This window comes from Felis catus, chromosome D4 (genome assembly GCF_018350175.1).
Source record: "Felis catus isolate Fca126 chromosome D4, F.catus_Fca126_mat1.0, whole genome shotgun sequence".
Classification (NCBI taxonomy): Eukaryota; Metazoa; Chordata; class Mammalia; order Carnivora; family Felidae; genus Felis; species Felis catus.
This window is the reverse complement of record NC_058380.1, coordinates 11836437-11855748: the sequence shown is the minus strand read 5'-3', so window position 1 is coordinate 11855748 and position 19312 is coordinate 11836437. Positions and strand designations below refer to the sequence as shown.

The following is a 19312-nucleotide window of genomic DNA, read 5'->3' as shown; positions in this document are numbered from 1 at the left end:
ACTGCACAAGAGAAGTAAAAGCTTCCTTATTTTAGAGGCATGTAAATTATTCGGAGACTCGAAACAGGTACACTGATTAAAAGCATAATTTGGGGTTTGAAATTTAAGGGAACCACGCTGTAAAAGAAAAAAAGTGTGGGCCACCTCGCTCTTCCCTTAAAATTGCTTTCCCTTAAGGCAAAACTCGGCCGAGGCTTACAAGTAGAAGGTGAAAGGTAGAATGTCCTATCTGACCCGCTGACGAGATGCAGAAGCTAGGCTCTCTCCCCGAAAGGTTGCTTCACTTCCTGCCTAATCAAAACAAGTTTGGCAGTTTATGTGGAAAAACAAGCCCAGCAGATGCCTCTCTGAAAGTGTGAGGCTTCTGGCCTCCTTTGGGGTAGAGCTAAGTGCATGCTTCTGGATTAAAAAGCATCGTGAGTGACGTTTCTCACTTGCCTACAAGTCTCCAGATTCAGACGTTGGGGTTGTTTCCGGTGTAAGGTGTTACTCCCCCGACCTAAGCTCTGATTTAAAAAATGTTTCCCAAATTAGGTAGTGCGAACAAATAATAACAATGGTAGCGTTTGTGAACTGGTCACACCTTAGTAATGTGAGCTGATTCATTAGCATTTAAAAAGGAAGAAAGGAATCCACAGTGTAGTACTTAACATCTGCAGAACTATTTCCTTTTTCTCTCTAAAGCTGCACTGCCCAATATAACCACTTCTCACATGTGGGTATTCAATACATTTTATTTTAAATTAACTAAAATTAGGGATTTAGGATTTAAAAGCTCCCAGGGGCGCCTGGGTGGCTCAGTTGGCGGAGCATCAGACTTTGGCTCCGGTTGTGATCTCACGGTTCATGGGTTCGAGCCCCCACAGTGGGCTTTCTGTTGACAGCTGGAGGCTGGTTCAGATTCTTTGTCTCCCTCTCTCTCTCTCTGCCTCTCCCCTGCTCACACTCTCTCCCTCTCAAAAATAAATAAACATTAAACAATATTTTAATAAAATAACAAACATTAAAGAAAACGAAGATTTCAGACGAATGTGTCACATGAGTCACATTTCCAGTGCTCAGTAGCCCCTTGCAGCTAATGGCTACCATAATGGACGGTGCTGATATAGAATATTTCTACCATTGCAGAAAGTTCTATTGGTATACACCGCTCCAAATAATGAAATAGTCTTATACTAGAAATACTATTCTTCTGACACAATGCCTGACATAGAGGAACAATAAATAGTTGTTGAAAGGCATGATTCAGTGAGCACACTAGCATTGCTGGTGGCAGTTATACATAAATAGAACTTTTTGGAGAAGCAATTAATAGGACATAATTTTTCACATGTGGGTTGCACATTCCAACCCCACTCCTAGAATTTGTTTCTCCAAAGAACTTCTATCAAGCCAGACCCCCTGATAAAAAACTAAGCTCTCTCTCGGCTTGGGGAGCTCAGTCCATTACAGCAGACGATCAGTAAATAATAAGAAACCGCAAAAGCACTGAGCTTCCCTGGAAAGCTCGGGGTAGTCTGGGAGGGCTTCTTCACCCAGACTAGGGGGATGGGGTTCAGGGAAGGCTTTACAGACAAGAAGACACTTACAGGAATGAGTTTGTGAGACAAAAAGGGGAAAGCTTTCTAGGTGAAGGGAATAAATACAAGTGGAGAAACAAGGAATGAAGAGACCACAGACGTGCCCTTCGGTGCCAGGAGGTGAGGTTGCCCAGGCAAGCAGGGGCTGTATCCTACTGTTGAACACGGTAGGAGTGGGATTAGCTTTGGCATTTTGTAAAGATCCTTGGGTCAGCTTCTGGAGGAGGATGAATCTGGCAGGTGGGATTGGGGGGGGGGGGGGAGGTGTGTCAGTAAGAATGAGAAGACCAGCAAAAAATGCATTTCTGTGGAAATGCAGGTGAGAGATGACAGGGTTATCAGGTTGGGCAGCGTTAGACAAAAAAGGGCCAATTCTAGAGAAATTAAGGCAGTGTAATCAGCAGGCAGGTTGACTGATTAGATATGATGTAAGAAAGAGGGAAGTGACTCTAAGGTGACTCTCAGGTTTCTGGCTTAACGAAGTAGATGATGATATCTCTACCAACATAGAGAATGCAGGAGTGGGAGCAGGTCTTGGGAGGGGCTGGAGGAAACATGGTGAGTTTAGTTAAGGACTGATTGAGCTTCACAGGCTAAGGGTCATCCAGGTGGAGATGTTCAAGTATCTGCGATGTACTAGGCATTGAGTATTTTTGGGTAGAGGGCTCTGGGATGGAGGAAGAGATTTGCAGATCGTCAATGTATCAAGAAAGCTGAAGTCAGGTGAGGAAGTGAGACTGAATATTCAGAGACACTGTGTAGATTGAGGCAACAGAGGATTAAAGATAGGACCCATCCAGCCTGTTTTCATAATCTTTACTGTGACAGGCAAAAAAAAAAAAAAAAAAAAAAAAACCACCCAGACTAGGACCCATATCTGGGAATGCCAATATTTAGGGGGCAAACTCAAGTCCCCAGAGCAAAGGCCAAAAAGGAACTGTGGGAAAGGTAAGAAAAACCTCTCTGGAACAATGTCCACAAAGTCAAAGGAAGAATGAATTTCAAGAAGGGGAAAATCGCCAACAACACACACCAGTGTGGAGGTCAGTTAAGATGAGAACGGAAGATGCTCACCACGAACAGGACAAGTGCCCATCCTGACCAGAGCTGTTTCAAGGGGAAGATGAGACTGGAATTCGACTCCAGTGGCTGACTGGGAGGTGAGGCACTTCACTGGATCCCAACTGATTACAACAAAGGCTGGAAACCATCAGTGTCCAATCACAGAGGGCTGTTAATGACAGCAGATCAACTGAATTGGCACATGAAGCTATCATTTAAAATTATAGCAAGTCTATCCAGCAACAAGGAGAATAATGATATAATCACCGATGAAAAAGAACACAGACGTTATCTATCCTATGATGGCAATGAAGAAGTTATGAAAACATATAAACAAACTGGAAAGCAAATGGGAACGTGATTTGATGACAGGATAGGGCTGTGTGCATTTCTCTTATTAAATTGTAGTTATTGTTTGTGCCATGTTTGTGTAATGGACAATTTTTCAGTACTTTTCAGGATGCATTACTGTGTATTAAATCTTTGTAACAAGTTGGTCAGAAGACCTCGAATTAATGTGATAAACACTTTTAATCAGATTTCTTCAAGAATATTACGATTTGGATATATATACACATATATATGTACATATACACACATACATAAAGACACACATATACATGTGTGTATATATATATATATATATATATATATGTTTTTACATATATATTTGCAATATAGTTATAAAGTATCATTAAGGGATCTGACATAAAAAGTTTACAGGTTGGGGCACCTGGGTGGCTCAGTTGGTTAAGTGTCCAACTTCGGCTCAGGTCATGATCTCATGGTTTGAGTTCAAGCCCCCACTGGGCTCTGTGCTAACAGCACAGAGTCTACTTTGGATTCTCTCTCTCCCTCCCCACACTCTCTCTCCACCCCTCCCCTGCTTGCTCTCGCACTCTCTCTCTTAAAAATAAAATAAATAGGGGCGCCTGGGTGGCACAGTCGGTTAAGCGTCCGACTTCAGCCAGGTCACGATCTCGCGGTCCGTGAGTTCGAGCCCCGCGTCAGGCTCTGGGCTGATGGCTCGGAGCCTGTTTCTGATTCTGTGTCTCCCTCTCTCTCTGCCCCTCCCCCGTTCATGCTCTGTCTCTCTCTGTCCCAAAAAAATAAATAAACGTTGAAAAAAAAATTTTTTTTTAAATAAAAAAAAATAAAATAAATAAACATTTGAAAAGTTTCCAGGTTAACTGAACAATTTAATTGGCTTGTATGCAAAATGGCAGACTGGAATCATAGAGACACTTCCTTGCAACAAACATTTCCTGAAGTCCCCCCACCCGTGTGCCCTGGGGTAGATACAGAGAAGATAAAGATGATATATACTGGGGGCGGGGAGTGGGGGTGCTCACAGTGCGATCAAGACAAAACCAAGTAAACAAATGATGACAAGGCGGGAGAGTTGTTCAAGTACAGAATGACTAACACGCGGAGGTAGCAGTTAAAACTCTGCCCGAGGGAGGGGCACCTTTTGGGAGAACAGGCCTGGCCTTCCCTTACCTCCCCTGTCGTGGCCTCGTCTCTGCTGGCTTCTCCCACTCTTCTCAGTGCAAACAGCCATCCCAGTAACCTCCCATGTTCACGTGAAGGACTCCTTCCAGCAGCATCCCCCACAACCCCTAAAACAGCATCCAGGAGAGAGGCATCGAAAGTTCTGCTCTGCCCTTTATGCCTTTACTTTTACTTATTTAATATCACTCTTGCTCACTCTCAAAGTCTGTTAAATTACTCTTCCTTTTTTTGCGGGGGGGAGGGAGGGTCGGGTGACAAGCTACCTAGGTTTCCCAAATCCTAAGTTTCTAGTTAAAGCACTGATACCTATGTACGGAACTGCTTCTAGTCCCATATAGTCCTGCATGACCCCCCAAGCCCCACAGAAACACAGACTTTGGATTGAGACGCTCCTCATTGCAATCTATGATGGTTCTAGAAATATGATACGATGGAACAAACTTGACTCTAAGTGTAATGGTCATAGGTTTACACACATTGCAGAGAGAGTAAATTATTTTCAAGCTAGCCTTTAGCACTTAGAATCCTGCAAACAAACAGGGGAGTGCGTTATAATCCACTAGAAAAACCCCCAGGTTCACCTCAGCCTTTGGGGCAACTCAAGACTCTTGCTTTATGTTTAAAAGCATTGTGTTTCTAATTTCCTGCCAAGTACTGCAGACTCCCTGTCTCCAGGATTGTTCCCATACCTTAATATTATATAGGAAGAGCAGAAAGCTGCCTCCAGTTTGCCACTTTCCTAAACATCCAGACTTCTACATGTTAGTGTCCCAAAGGTCACTGCCAATTTTTACATAGACATTCTTCTGTTCAGGAAATGGTAATTACATTGTTCCATAATTAAGAAAACTATTTTCGGGGGGTTCCTGGGTGGCTCAGTCAGTTAAGCGTCCGACTTCGGTCTGTGAGTTCAAGCCCCGCGTAGGGCTCTGTGCTGACAGCTCAGAGCCTGGAGCCTGTTGCGGATTCTGTGTCTCCTTCTCTCTCTGACCCTCTCCTGTTCATGCTCTGTCTCTCTCTGTCTCAAAAATAAATAAATGTTAAAAAAATTAAAAAAAGAAAATAATTTCGGTTTTGTTCATTTTTTTTCTTAGACCAGTGAGTTTTGGCAAAATAAATAATAATTAATAATAATAATAAGATGCCAGTTATAAAGCATTCAAAACAGTTCAGAAAAGCACAAATAAATGTAAAAATCATCTAAAATCCTAATAACCAGCTTCAAAATTAGGTGGCCATTCCAGACATATGCACAGATACAGATAAAGAGCTAGTTAGGAGACTACCCCCAGAGACTAGAAAAATTTAAACAAAAATTAGTCTTACTACAGTGCTATTTTAATTGAAAAATAGTAAATAAAATTCTATTTGATATTGACAGAAAAAGAAAATTGAATAAAACAAAAGAACCCTCATGAACACAAATTAAGTTATTTCTTCAACATGATATTTATCCCCAAAAGATCATCTAGAGAGAAAAGATTAACTCCCCCCCTACCCCGCCAAAATCTTCAGTAGTGAGTTTCCAAAGACACTTCTAAAACATGAAGACATTAGCATTTTATTTATGAAAAATCACGTGTTTCAGTTTTAGAAAGTTTCTCTTCCTCCAGGACTCGCCTCTTTGCTGTCTCCCTGCATCCAATCCCCCAGTCCATCCTCCCCAAGCAGCCAGAACGATCTTTTCATGAGACCAATCAGATCTCGTAACTCTGTGCTTTCAAACCGATGTAGACTTCTTGCCATGGCCTCGTTTCGGGCTGAATGTTTGTGTCTCCCTCAGCCCCCCAAAGGGGCTGAAGCCCTAACCCCCAATGTGGTGGTATCTGGAGATGGGCCTTTGGGAGGGAATAGGTTTAGATTAGGTCATGAGAGTAGGGCCCTCACGATGGGATTTGTGGTCTTACAAGAGGAAGAGAGAGATCCCTCTCCAGGCTCATGTTCCTAGGAAAGACCACGTGAGGACACAGGGAGAAGGCAGCTATCTACAAGGCAGGAGGAGGGCCCCCACCCGGAACCAAATCTGTCAGCATCTTGATCTCGGACTTTGTAGTCCCCTGAACTGTGAGAAGTAAATGTCTGTTGTTCAAACCACCCAGTCCATGGCATTTTGCTCTAGAGCCCAAGCTGGCTAAGACAGCCTCCAAGTCTGCTGCATCCTCCAAACCCAGCTCATCCTGCTCTCTCCCAAGCTCAGGTCCGGAGCCACACTGGCCTTTCTTTGTTGCTCTTGAGACCCTGCCAGGCGCATTTCTGCCCCAGAGCCTTTGTTTGAGCTTCTCTGCCTGGACCACAGAGCCAGCTTCTGCTTAGATTTCTCTTTCTCTCTAAAGCAGGAAGCATCCCTTGAAGCGGCAACCAGGAAGTGATGCCCTCGGGAGAGAGTCAAGTTTAAGTCTAAGCAGGCACACAGAGTCCAGCTGAGTGCTTTGCTTATGGCAAAGCAAGCATTTCAAAGAGCAGAGTGCAGGGGTATGAAAAGGTGGGGGCGGTGGGTGGTCTCCCTGGCTAAGGGAAGCTGAGGGAGGAACCACAGCAGGAAGGGAGGACAGCCCAAGAAGCAAAGGACCCTAGTATCCACAACTCTCCCTTCTTAACTTTATTATTATTATGACTCTTGGTAACACATTGGCGGGGATGCTGTTATTACCACAATGAAAGGATGTCAGAGTGAGCGCAAAAGTGATGAAAACATCAGCCAGTCTAACAGGAGAGAAAGTTCTCTCGGTTCTCAGTGGATGGTGGCTTTCAATTCACTCTCTCCTTTTTCTGCCATTGGCACAAATCCCAACCCCTAGCGTCTTGCTCCCGGTGTGAGAACCCGGCAGTGATTCTCACATGCTGGGGTCAGCCGGCCACAACACGGACAGAAGAATTCGCCGTGCGCCTCAGAGTCAGCCGCGGGCTGGCTGGATGAGGTGTCTGGGGAGGCCGGGGCCTGCTGCTGGGGGAGGGCTGGTGGACCTCGTGGTGCCAGGCTGCCCACGTGCAGGCTCCTAGGACACTCAAGGGGATGGTCCGAGCATGCTGCGGCCAACAGGCAAGGTCAAAGTGTGCTCAGCCTGATGGACAGGGGATTGGGACAGAACATAATCCAGCTGTGGGCCTGGAGATCCTAGAAGCACCTTCTGAGGCACAGTTTGGTGTAGACAGGCCCTTCCGGGAAGCGGGCTCTGCACTGGAGAGAGTCCTCCCTGGCGGGGTGCCCTGGGGCCCCCTGCTCATGCTGCTGGGTATACAAAATCCACACTCTTTTCAGGGACAGATGCCACTTAGTAACCCTCTATTTAAAACCAGCAATAGGGCGCCTGGGTGGCTCGGTGGGTTGAGCATCCGACTTCGGCTCAGGTCGTGCGTTCAAGCCGAATCAGGCTCTGTGCTGACAGCTCGGAGCCTGGAGCCTGCTTCAGATCCTGTGTCTCCCTCCCTCTCTGCCCTCTCCTGCTCATGCTCTGTCTCTCTCTCTCTCAAAATTAAATAAATATTGAAAAACAAAACCCAAAAAACAGCAACAACGAGATGTGCCTGGCTGGCTCAATCAGTAGAGCTGAGCAGCTCTTGATCTTGGGGCTGTGAGTTCAAGCCCCATGTTGGGGGGATACAGAGATTACTTCAAAATAAAATCTTAAGACAACACCAACAACAACAAACAAAGCGTGATAAACAAAGGTTGATTCCAGGCGTATTACGTGCCAAAACTCTTCCAAACCCTGCTGTAACTCATTTCACGCAGAGCTGCACAGCGCCTGTGAATCTTTGGTATATTTGGTATTACTGCTGTGCTTCAGCGGTGAGGAAACTGAACTTCCGAGGGGGGAAAACAGCTGCTGCCTGAATTTCTCGTCCAGTAGAAGGCAGGGAGGCTCCAGGGGCAGGTCTGTGGGAGTGAAGCTCATCCTCACGACTGCTCTCCGGCCGCCACGTTCACTGTCAACCGCAGACAGACGACTGCACAGGTCAGGGGCTTGTTGCTACTGTGGTTTTCTCGAACAGAACTCAGGAGGGTTTCTGCCGAACGGAGTGCTGGGGGATCATGTTTGTGAAACTCTTGCTGCACCACTTTAAAAGGTAAATGCCACAGCTCTCTCCTCCAGCCATCCAAGATGCAGAAAGGAAAGAAGGCCGGGGGGGAAGAAGGTGGCCAATCCCCTGCTTGAGAAAAGGCCCAAGAATTCTGGCATCGGACAAGACATCCAGCCCAAAAGGGACCTCTCCCGCTTTGTCAAATGGCCCCACGACATCAGGCTGCAGCGGCAAAGGGCTCTTCTCTATAAATGTGTAATGCTGCCCCCCCCCCGCCCCGCCCCTGAGATGAACCGTGGACCGCCAAACAGCTGCTCAGCTGCTTAAGCTGGCCCCCAAGTACAGACCAGAGACAAAGCAAGAGAAGCAGATTGTTGATCCAGGCTAAGAAGAAAGCTGCCAGCAAAGGGGATGTCCCCACTAAGAGGCCACCTGTCCCCACCTTAGTGGAAAACAAGAAGGTTCGGCTGGTAGTGATTGCACATGCTGTGTTTCCCACTGAGCAGGCGTCTCCCTGCCCACCTGGTGTCCTAAGATGGGGGCTCCCCGCTGCATCACCAAGGGGAAGGCCAGGCTGGGCGTCTGGTCCACGGGAAGACCTGCACCGCTGTCGCCTCCATACTAGGTGCTCCGGCTGAGCTAGCGGAAGCCATCAGGACCAATTACGATGACAGAGACGATGGGATCTGCTGCCACTGGGGAGGCAACGTCCTGGGTCCTAAATCGGTGGCTCATATTTATTACCAAGCTGGAAAAGGCAAAAGCCAAAGAACCGGGCCCCAATCCGGGCTGAGTGCACGCTGTTAAACTCTCTGAACATAGAACTAATAAAAAGTTCTCTTTCAAAAAAAAAAGTAAATGCCATCTGACTCCAGCCACCAGTTAGTTAATGAGACTCCTTGATGCAAATGCGATCTGACATCTAACTGAACCTCAGAGCACCCACTCCCTAAACAAGTGCTTTGAGAAAAAAACACTTCAATATGTTAAAAATTGGACTAAATAAAAAGGCTCTCATCTCACAGGTAAGGAGGGAATCTGAGGTGAGAGAGGCCCCAGGGACCATCTCTCCCAGGGAATCTGAGGTGAGAGAGGCCCCAGGACGCATGAGACACAGGTCTTCCCGGGAGCCAGAGGAGCCTCTGGCAACACGTGAATTGCTTTAAGAAATTATCACCAGAACCTTCTAGTCCTAAGAATTCAGGATCCCCTATCAGCACAGATTAAAATAGCTGAAGAGTCTCCTAGATTTTCAAAGACTTCTCAGATCTGAAAGGGGCCTTTAGAAAAACACTGGGAGCAGACAGTTTTCCAGGCCAGTCACAAAGAGCATGGGCCTCTGGAACAAAGGAAGCAGGGCCTGGGAAATGCACTTCCAAGGAGGCATTGTTCAATCATACTCGAAGACCTGGCTCGCAATATTTATGCTCCTATGGGACTTCTGCTAAATTTCCCTGATGACCAGAATTACCTGAGGCATCCCAGTCCCTCCCTGAGATGCTGGGGGTAGGGTTGGCGTGTGAGAAGGGGCAGGGGATTGGTTGTTTTGAGCATGCACCCTCCTCCCCAACCAAATGAGTCTCCTTACCAGGGAGGTCTGGGAAATCTGCCAAAGGAACATTGTTTCAATGCTTGGACACAAGACAGGAAGACCACAATTTTGAAAGCAGGTAAAACATTCAAACGGCAAGAAAATCATCATCTCTATTTGCAAACTTTTGTCTTTGGTTTGCAAAGGAAAGGATCTGGTCCCATCATTCTTTTTGTTATATTTCTTTACATATATATTTGCATATACATCTCTCATTTGTATTTCAGTTATTTTTATATACATGGTACTTGTTTATTTACCCAAACCATACAGTAGATCATAAAAAAAAGTAGCAAAATATAACTAAATTGTTGCCATCCAGAGAGCAAACTACTGTTAGTAACTGTGTGAGTATTCTTCCAGGTACCTGTATGCAGGTAAGCATATAGATATCATATATAACTTTGCACATCTGGGGCCATACTAGGCATGTGCTTTTGCCTCCTTTATTTCTATGTAAGAACGTTGCTTGACTATTTTTTCATGGCAATATAGATTTGTATCATCATGTGTCTAACTGCATAATACTCCATTTGTATGAATATACTATAATTTGCTCAATAAATACTTTTATTTGAAGTTCTTTTTAAAAAACTGGTACAGAGGACAAGGAAAAAGAATCAGATGGATGAAACTCCTAAGATTTATTTCACATACATAATGAGAAAGTAAGATGCTTGTAAAACTAAAGCAGAATTTATAACACAGGTAGAGGGTAGATACTAAATTACTAAGCTGTAAGATGTGTTAACCAGAATAAATGGAGCATTTGTGTATTAAATATAAGTCAAAAGATTTCAACAAATAACAGTGTTAGGACACCTGGGTGGCTCAGTCAACCAGTTAAGCGTCCGACTTTAGCTCAGGTCATGATCTCACAGCTCATGGGTTCAAGCCCTGAGTCAGGCTCTGTGCTGACAGCTCAGAGCCTGGAGCCTGCTTTGGATTCTGTGTCTCCCTCTCTCTCTGCCCCTGCCCCGCTTGTGTTCTCTCTCTCTCTCTCTCTCTCTATCTCTCTCTCTCTCTCTCTCAAAAATAAATAAACATTTAAAAAATGTAAACAAATGACAGTGTTACTTAGAAAGAGAGGGAAAGACAAAATAAATCTTTTTTTTTTTAATGTTTATTTATTTTTGAGAGAGAGAAACAGACAGAGGACGAGCTGGGGAGGGGCAGAGAGAGAGGGAGACACAGAATCTGAAACAGGCTCCAGGCTTTCAGCTGTCAGCACAGAGCCCGACTCAGGACTCAAACTCACAAACAGTGAGATCATGACCTGAGCTGAAGTTGGATGCTTAACCGATTGAGCCACCCAGGCACCCCCAAAGTATATCTTAAATAGTAATAATATTTAATAAAACACTAGTAAATTCAATAAATATCTAATCTATAATTGTATTTATTTAGATATAATATATAGTGATAATATATTTTATAACCCACAATTTATATTTTCAAAAAGACTTCCTATTTAACAAAATACTAATACTATATAATAAACCCCAGTTCATGTTACCTCCAGATTGACAGTTATGTCAACCCTAAATTGACCACCTATTGGTGACACTCCTTATGTGCAATTCTGGCCTCTCAGAGATATCATGGACTCACCCCAATACATGGGCTTAGAAAAGTCAGTTGAAGGTGAAAACTTGCAACTTTTCTTCTGTGCACCTGAGAGCCCCTCTGCAGTCCCGTCTCCCCTGGGGCTCCTCAGTCTATCAGAACACTTGGGGAGCTCATCCCAGCAGCATAGACCCACACAGTAATGCTTAGGCTTTAGGGCATCAGAAACTCCTGGAAGGGCTTGATAAAACAGATTCCTGGGTCATACCCCCCGCCCCCAGAGTTTCTGCTTCAGTCAGCGTGGGGTGAAGCACAGGAACATGCATTTCTAACAAGTTCCTGGCCAGGCCATTCTTGATTTATTTCCCTGATCTAGTTCTCATCGTCCGGTTGCCAAAGTATTTTGATTCTTGTTCTAAGTCTTGGGATAGTATCCCTCTTTCTTGTCAAATTTATCATGCTGAGCTGAAGCCATCAGAAGAGACAAATTTAAACTTTAACATATCATAAAGACTCTTTCACAGCGTGTTGACAGAGTTAATTATTTTAGTTAACTAGACTTAAGACCTGAAGTTGATTTTCTGAATATCAACAATTATATTTCAAATATCAATATCAAGTATTAAGAGTAACTACAAACGGGGCGCCTGGGTGGCTCAGTTGGTTAAGCATCCGACTTCAACTCAGGTCATGACCTTGAGATTCATGGGTTCGAGCCCCGCATCAGGCTCTGTGCTGACAGCTCAGAGCCTGGAGCCTGCTTCAGATTCTGTGTCTCCCTCTCTCTCTCTGACCCTCCTTGGCTCACACTCTGTCTCTCTCTCTCTCTCAAAAATAAATAAACATTTAAAAAAAGAGTAACTATAATCAAATATCTATGTATATTATTAAAATCAATCATTTTTTTAAAATATCAATATAATTATGATTAAGTGGGGGAAATTCTGTCTAATCTTGCTATACAACCAGATTACTTCCAAACAAGAATCAAAATCTGGCTGAACTGAAAACTGCTGTCACCAACCACTCTGCTGATAAAAATGTGACAAAGTACCAAAAATAGGGCTCTAATGATGATACCCCTTCCAAGCAGAAGCTAGCTGCAAACTATTTACCTCAATTCTAGCAGGTTAATGGGAATCAGGTTTCCTCTAGGATTCCCCACACAGCCACAGCACCAGGGGCCCAAATCAGGCAGCATGCATAGCAGTATAACTGCCGATCACAAATAAGACTGAACTCCCATCCAGGGAAGAGCCTTGTCCATGTAAATTTCCTCAGGCAGTGCAGTGCCTAGTTCATAGGGTACCTGGAACCATTACTGGACCGCTAAGTGGCTAGAATAGATGGAGAAGTCTTAGAAAGAAGGGCAGGTGGTGGGGAGGAAAAGAGATAAGTACAGCGAATCCTTATAAGAAATTTGGCTGTGACAGATGTCCATCGACTGATGAATGGATAAAGAAGACGTGGTATATATACACAACGGGCTACTACTCAACCACCAAAAAGACTGAAATCTTGTCATTTGCAACGACATGGATGCAGCTAGAGTGTATTATGCTAAGTGAAACAAGTCAATCAGAGAAAGAAAAATACAGTACATGCTTTCACTCATATGTGGAATTGAAGAAACAAGAGATGAACATATGGGAAGGGGAGGAAGAGAAGAAAGGGAAACAAACCACAAGAGAGACTCTTAACAAAAACAGAACAAACTGAGGGTTGATGGAGGGGTGCTGGGTGGAGGGATGGGCTAAATGGGTGATGGGTATTAAGGAGGGCATTTGTGATAAGCACTGGATGTTGAATGTAGTTGATGAATCACTGAATTCTACTCCTGAAACAAATATTGCACTGTATGTTAACTAACCAAAATTTAAATAAATAAATAAATAAATAAATAAATAAATAAATAAATAAATAAATAAAATTCAAAAAGAAAAGAAATTTGGCTGTGAAAAGTAAGAGACAGATAGGGCTCTGGGTTGGAAAGCACCTAGCCATCTCCCCATCCTTAGGTTCCGGATTCTCTTAAACATGCAGGAGTATCATTACATTTCTGTTTCAGACCCTAGCTTGAGCATTACTCATCTATGTGCTATACTCAACAGTGTGCAGACATCTCAGATTTCCAGAGATAGGCCAGATGGCCACCCCTTGTCTTGTTGATTTCATGAGTAAACCACGCGCTCCAATTTTTGTTTGGAAAACATGTCAGTCTATAGCTAAAGCATTCAAAAGTAAGAGTGAACCCTTCTTATTTTTATTTTTCTTTCGTTTCAGTGGTGTACTAGTTTCTCATGAAAGTTTCCTTGAATTGCTAAAATGACAACGTCTTTGGATAAGTATTTAGAACATTTTAAATACTTAGGGAAGAAAATATGGAATTCTTGTGTGGATACCAACAAAACTACTATGTGTCTGAATCTTTATAGATAGACAACTAAGGTGCTTAAGTCCCTTAATGCTGAAATAATTCCAAGTAAATGTACTTAGAGTACAAGTTTAAGGACTAACGCATTGTTAACACATCATTTACAAACATTTAGGCTGTTTGGGAAGGACATTAAGAATAGAATAGCTATACTCAGAAAAACTGTGCATTTATAGATAGTTAACATTTTAACAGCAGAAAGAGCACATCATCTGGAAAAAGATAGCCCCTTTCTTTCATGAATTTTAAATGTTTCATATACTCTAATAACTTCCCACAGACAAGCAGGTGAGATAGACAACTGAAATGGAAGAATATCTTATCCAGAAACTCAAGAACCAGAAACTAACAGGCTAGCGGCTTGGCACCCTGGTCTCCACCCCACTGGGTTCCCAGGGAACCTTGTGGAAACATGGCAGAAACAAAGAAAACGCTAGAAGCCAGTAAAGCACTGGGTGACAGAGCACAGCTGTGAAGTCAACAAGCCCCTGTTCTGCTAACTTCTTAGATTTAACCTATGACCACTAGTCAACTGTTTCTGATCTACACAGATTTTGGGCACTTACCTAAAACCTCTGAGCCTCCCTTTCTTCAGCTGTAAAATGGTGTTATGGGTTGTATTGTGTCCCTACAACATTCATATGTTGAAGTCCTGACCCTCGTCACCTCAGAATGTGACCGTATTTGGAAACAGGGTCTAGATAGAGGTAATCAAATTAAGGAGAGATTTTCGATAGGTCCTAATCCAATACAATGGTGTCTGTCCAGAAAGGGGAAATTTGGACACAAAGACGGACACACACAGAGGCAAGTCGTGCAACTAGAAGTCAGGTAGAGATGCCCAGAACAGATCTTTCCCTTATAACCCACTGAAGGAAACGCGTCTGCCTGCAGCTTGATTTCAGACTTTCAGCCTCCAGGACTATAAATCTCCCTTGTTGAAGCCAGCTCGTTTGAGGTCCATCGGGAGTATAGTTGGACCTACACCTCACAGGGTGGTTATGAGAATCAAAAGAGACAATGCAGGGGCCTCTGGGTGGCTCAGTATGTTAAGTGTCCAACCTCAGCATCAGGTCATGATCTCACGGTTGGTGAGTTCGGGCCCTGCGTCAGGCCAGGCTCTGTGCATCAGAGCCTGGAGCCTGCCTCGGATCCTGTGTCTCCCTCTCTCTCTACCCCTACCTGTGTCTCTCAAAAATAAATAAACATTAAAAAAATTTTTTAATTAAAAATAAAATAAAAGAGACAATTCAGATAAAACATTTATCACAGTACCAACTATTTTATGGGGAGCCCACAAATAAACATAAAGCTTTCATTGTTTTTTTTTTTAATGTTTATTCATTTTTGAGAGACAGAGAGAGACAGAGCATGAGTGGGGAAGGGGCAGAGAGAGAGGGAGACACAGAATCTGGAGTAGGCTCTGAGCCATCAGCACAGAGCCCAACGCGGGGCTCGAACTCACAAACCGGGAGATCATGACCTGAGTCGAAGTTGGACGCTCAACCAACTGAGCCAGCCAGGCGCCCCAAGCTTTCATTGTTTTTACTACAGCTCTGATACATGTCATTCATGTTAGAATGACAGCGGGATTCTCACCACACACGACAACTTTTCTTCTAGCCTGGCCTGGGGTGTCCAGTCTCTGCTCCCCAAGTTCCTTTTCCCCCTTTGCCCACGTAGCCAACAACTTTTCGTCCTCCAGTTGCCTCTCAAATATCACCTCCCCCAGGAGGCCCACCTCACTTAGTCACTGCCTCAGGCCTTCTGCTCACATCCACCAAAAGGGGTGGGTACCAGCCTTTTCACACAGCAATGCAATTACTGATTCCAAAGTAGACCCCCAAGTACCCCATGGATGAGCCTTTATGTTCCTCCTAATTTCCGTCAGGTTCTGTGTGAGATGCTCGTTAAAGGTTTGAGGAAACAATCCCTTCACCTCAGGGAGGGAAAGTGGCCACATAGACCATCTACATATATATCTTTTTTTTTTTAACATTTATTTATTTTTGAGAGACAGAGAGAGTCAGAGCATGAGCAGGGGAGGGGGAGAGAAAGAGAGAGATACAGAATCTGAAGCAGGCTCCAGGCTCTGAGCTGTTAGCACAGAGCCCGACGCGGGGCTCGAACCCACGAACTGCGAGACCACGACCTGAGCTGAAGTCAGACGCTCAACCAACTCAGCCACCCAGGCGCCCCCACAGAGACCGTCTATAAACAAGCCCATGCTCTAAACCAGCTCTTAGAAGTGCTTTCTAAGTTAATGGTTCTCAGAAGTGTGGTCTGGAAACCAAGAATGGCCTGGCCAGGAACTTGTTAGAAATGCATATCCCTGCGCCTCAACCCACACTGACTGAAGCAGAAACTCTGAGGGGGGGGGGGGGGGCACAACCCAGGAATCTGTTTTATCAAGCCCTTCCAGGAGTTTCTGATGCCCTAAAGCCTAAGCACTACTGTGTGGGTCTATGCTGTTGGGGGGAGCTCCTCAAGTATTCTGATAGACTGAGGAGCCCCAGGGGAGACGAGACTGCAGAGGGGCTCTCAGGTGCACAGAAGAAAAGTTGCAAGTTTTCACCTTCAACTGACTTTTCTAAGCCCATGCAATGGGGTGAGTCCATGATAAGTGTGAGGTATCTAAATTGCCTAACAATGAGAAGCCACGTCTAGGAAGTGAGACTCTGCCCAGACTCACATCCTTCCAGAAGGCTGATATCAGAAACCTCAGGTCAAGGTCAAGGGCAGGCTCCGCAGGCACCCTCCTCCACCCAAGGACACTGGATGCTAATGGATCACCACATGCTTGCTTCGGCAGACTTGGACAGCACCTGGAAATCCTGAACCCCAGGCAACCACCACCGGTGGACCAGAACTGGCTCTTGAGAAAAGTCTGCTACTATTCTCAGTTGAGGAGCTAAGTCCCCACACTCTGGAGAGTCACACAGTCAGCTGGGACGGTAGGAATCGCACTGAAGTTGGGAGTCAGTGTCTGTGCGACTTTGGGGAAATCACTTAAAATCTGTGAATCTCAGTGTTGCTTTATTTGCAAAAGGGAGGTGGTCATAACCCCTTCCCTCTCAGGGTTATTCTGGGGTTAAACAACATCGGTGAATGCACTTTGCCCAGTGCCTGGCAAATAAAAGGCTCTTCATAAATGTCTGCCAGATCGGAAACTAAGGTGACAGGAGATGCTCTGGGAAAAAACCGTCGCCATTCAAGCTCACCTGAGACGAAGTCATCCCAGAAAGCCAAGCTTAAGTTTCTACACAGGAAAGAGCTTTAGAACAAGGCTCTGACTTGGGAAAACAAACTGACGTCAAAGGGCCTGTGGTCACTAGTACAGGGAATCAAAACCAGGGAAGTATTTAGCAGGGGGGTCCTCTGAGTCACAAAGAGCCTTCCCTCCTCCAGACAATGCCTGCATCATCTCCCTTTGCCACACTCCAGGCTGCTCCTCCAGCTCATTTGACCAAATCAGAAGATCCTACCCAGAAATCTAGTTTCAGGAAAACCACTGCTGGAGTCCGGGCAAGCATCTGCCTTCCTATGTTTGGAAACTTTAAGAGCTCCATAGGGAACAGCCCAGCAAACAAAACCCTGACAGTTCAGTGGAAACTAAGGGCTCCCCCGTGCAGGTGTCCCCATTTGGACAACTAGACTCCGAGAAAGGCTTTGGCATACTCCTGGTTCCTGCTATACTTTACTTATTTAGCTTCATACTGACACTCTGTTTTCACAGATGAAGGATCTGAAGCTCAGAAACATGAAGACATGTGCCCCAAATCATTCAATTAGAAGGCAGGAACGCTGGGATTTGAACAGCCATCTGCCACCCTGGAGTGTGCTATTCACAGTCTATTAAACTCCAGCTCTGACACATAGCTAGAATGCACCCAGGCAGGGGCTGCAAGCTTAAACAGACAGGAATTGTGAAACAAGCACATGAAAAATATTCCAACCCCCTTCCAGCCGCCATGGACTGACCTATAATCAGGGGTTAAAGTGTAACTAAGAACAAATACATCCCAGCATCTGTCAAAATAAAATTTAATACCTTGTAAATCTCATTTAATTCCTACCTAAAATTGAATCAGTAAATAGATAATACTCACTCTTAGCTCTTTCACTAAAAGCTTGTACATAATTAATCTTTGGAAGCCAGTGTGACCGATGCCTTTAATATCTGCAGCAATGTGCTTATCACTGTTACATAATTCTGCTCCATCAAAGATAATGAAAAAAACATGATTTACCAGAATGACCTATAACCCCAGACACTAACATACCCTGTCAGGCATTTATCCTGAACCACAGGAGTTGGACTTATATGCTCCAGCCAGGAAAGATCTCAATTAGTTCTCATCCAACCGTGGCAAAGCTATACCTAACAATTCAGACCATAAACGCAGGTACGATGCTTCTGTTCCTTGATAAATAAAATATTACAATTAAATTTTCTCTGATATGGAACAGTTTCTCTATCAGCCACATTGAAAACGGTGGCCTCGACACTGTCTAGGATGTGAAATAATTTACACCAAACTTTAGGAGGAGGAGAGCCGGTGACCAGGTTGATGAGAGGAAAAATGAAGTACCTGGTAAAGCAGGCTGTCAGCTTGCACACGTCTATGCTTTGTGGACTGCTCACTCCAGGAGGTGCGGCCCAGGTACCAGTCCCACTCACAGGGAGATGACAGTAATGCGGCACTCCGCACCCTGAAAAAGACAGTGCGTTTAAAAATCCAACACGGTCGCTCCCAGCACCGTGAGATTCTGGGAAATGCACCGGAATTCACATACCGCGCAATTCAGCCATTTATAACATGGCTTTTAGTATATTCACAGAGTTGAGCAACCATCACCGTAACCCATTTTAGAACGTTCTCATTACTTCAAGAAAGAAGCCTCGCACCCCTTAGACCTCATCCTGCACTGCCCTGGTTCCCCAACCTGGCCACCCCATCCTGGCAACCACCAATTTAAGTTTGTCTCTACAGATTTACCTGTACCGGATGCTTCATAAACAAACGCATAAAATGCATGGCCTTTTGGGGGCGCCTGGGTGGCTCGGTTAAGTGTCCAACTTTGGCTCAAGTCATGATCTCATAGTTTATGAGTTCGAGCCCCACGTCAGGCTCCGCGCGGAGCCTGCCTGGGATTCTCCGTCTCCCTCTCTCTGTGCCTCCCCTACTTGCACACGCTTTCTCTCTCTAAAAACAAACTTAAAAAAATATGTGACCTTCTGTGACTGGTTTCATCTACTTAGCATAATGTTTTAGAGTTCCATCCAAGCTGCAGCATGTGTCAGAATTTCACTCCTTTTTATGGCCAAGTAATATTCCATTGCATGGATATACTTTATTTATATTTTCATCGGCAAGTGCACATTTGGGTTGTTTCCACGTTTGGGCTATTATGCACAAGTGTTTAGGCAGTTTTCATACCTCTCAGGTATGTATCTAGGAGTGGAATTACTGCTTCTAGTATTTTCAGTCTTCAAAAAATGGAGAAAATGAGTACCCGCGTAAAGTTTGGCACCATCATCCT

At 44.6% G+C, this 19312-nt stretch overlaps 1 protein-coding gene across 3 annotated transcripts in view; it reads right to left on the bottom strand.

The window, feature by feature from the left end:
* Positions 1-19312, bottom strand: part of TJP2 (tight junction protein 2) — a 129970-nt gene that overhangs the window by 80587 nt on the left and 30071 nt on the right. For all 3 annotated transcript variants that reach the window (XM_023243331.2, XM_019815742.3, XM_006939079.5), the window contains exon 2: positions 18361-18481. Coding sequence is in view for 2 of the 3 variants with exons in the window: in XM_019815742.3 (XP_019671301.1) it covers positions 18361-18481 (121 nt within the window). In the remaining variant the exon portion in view is untranslated. The remainder of the gene's footprint in view (positions 1-18360; positions 18482-19312) is intronic.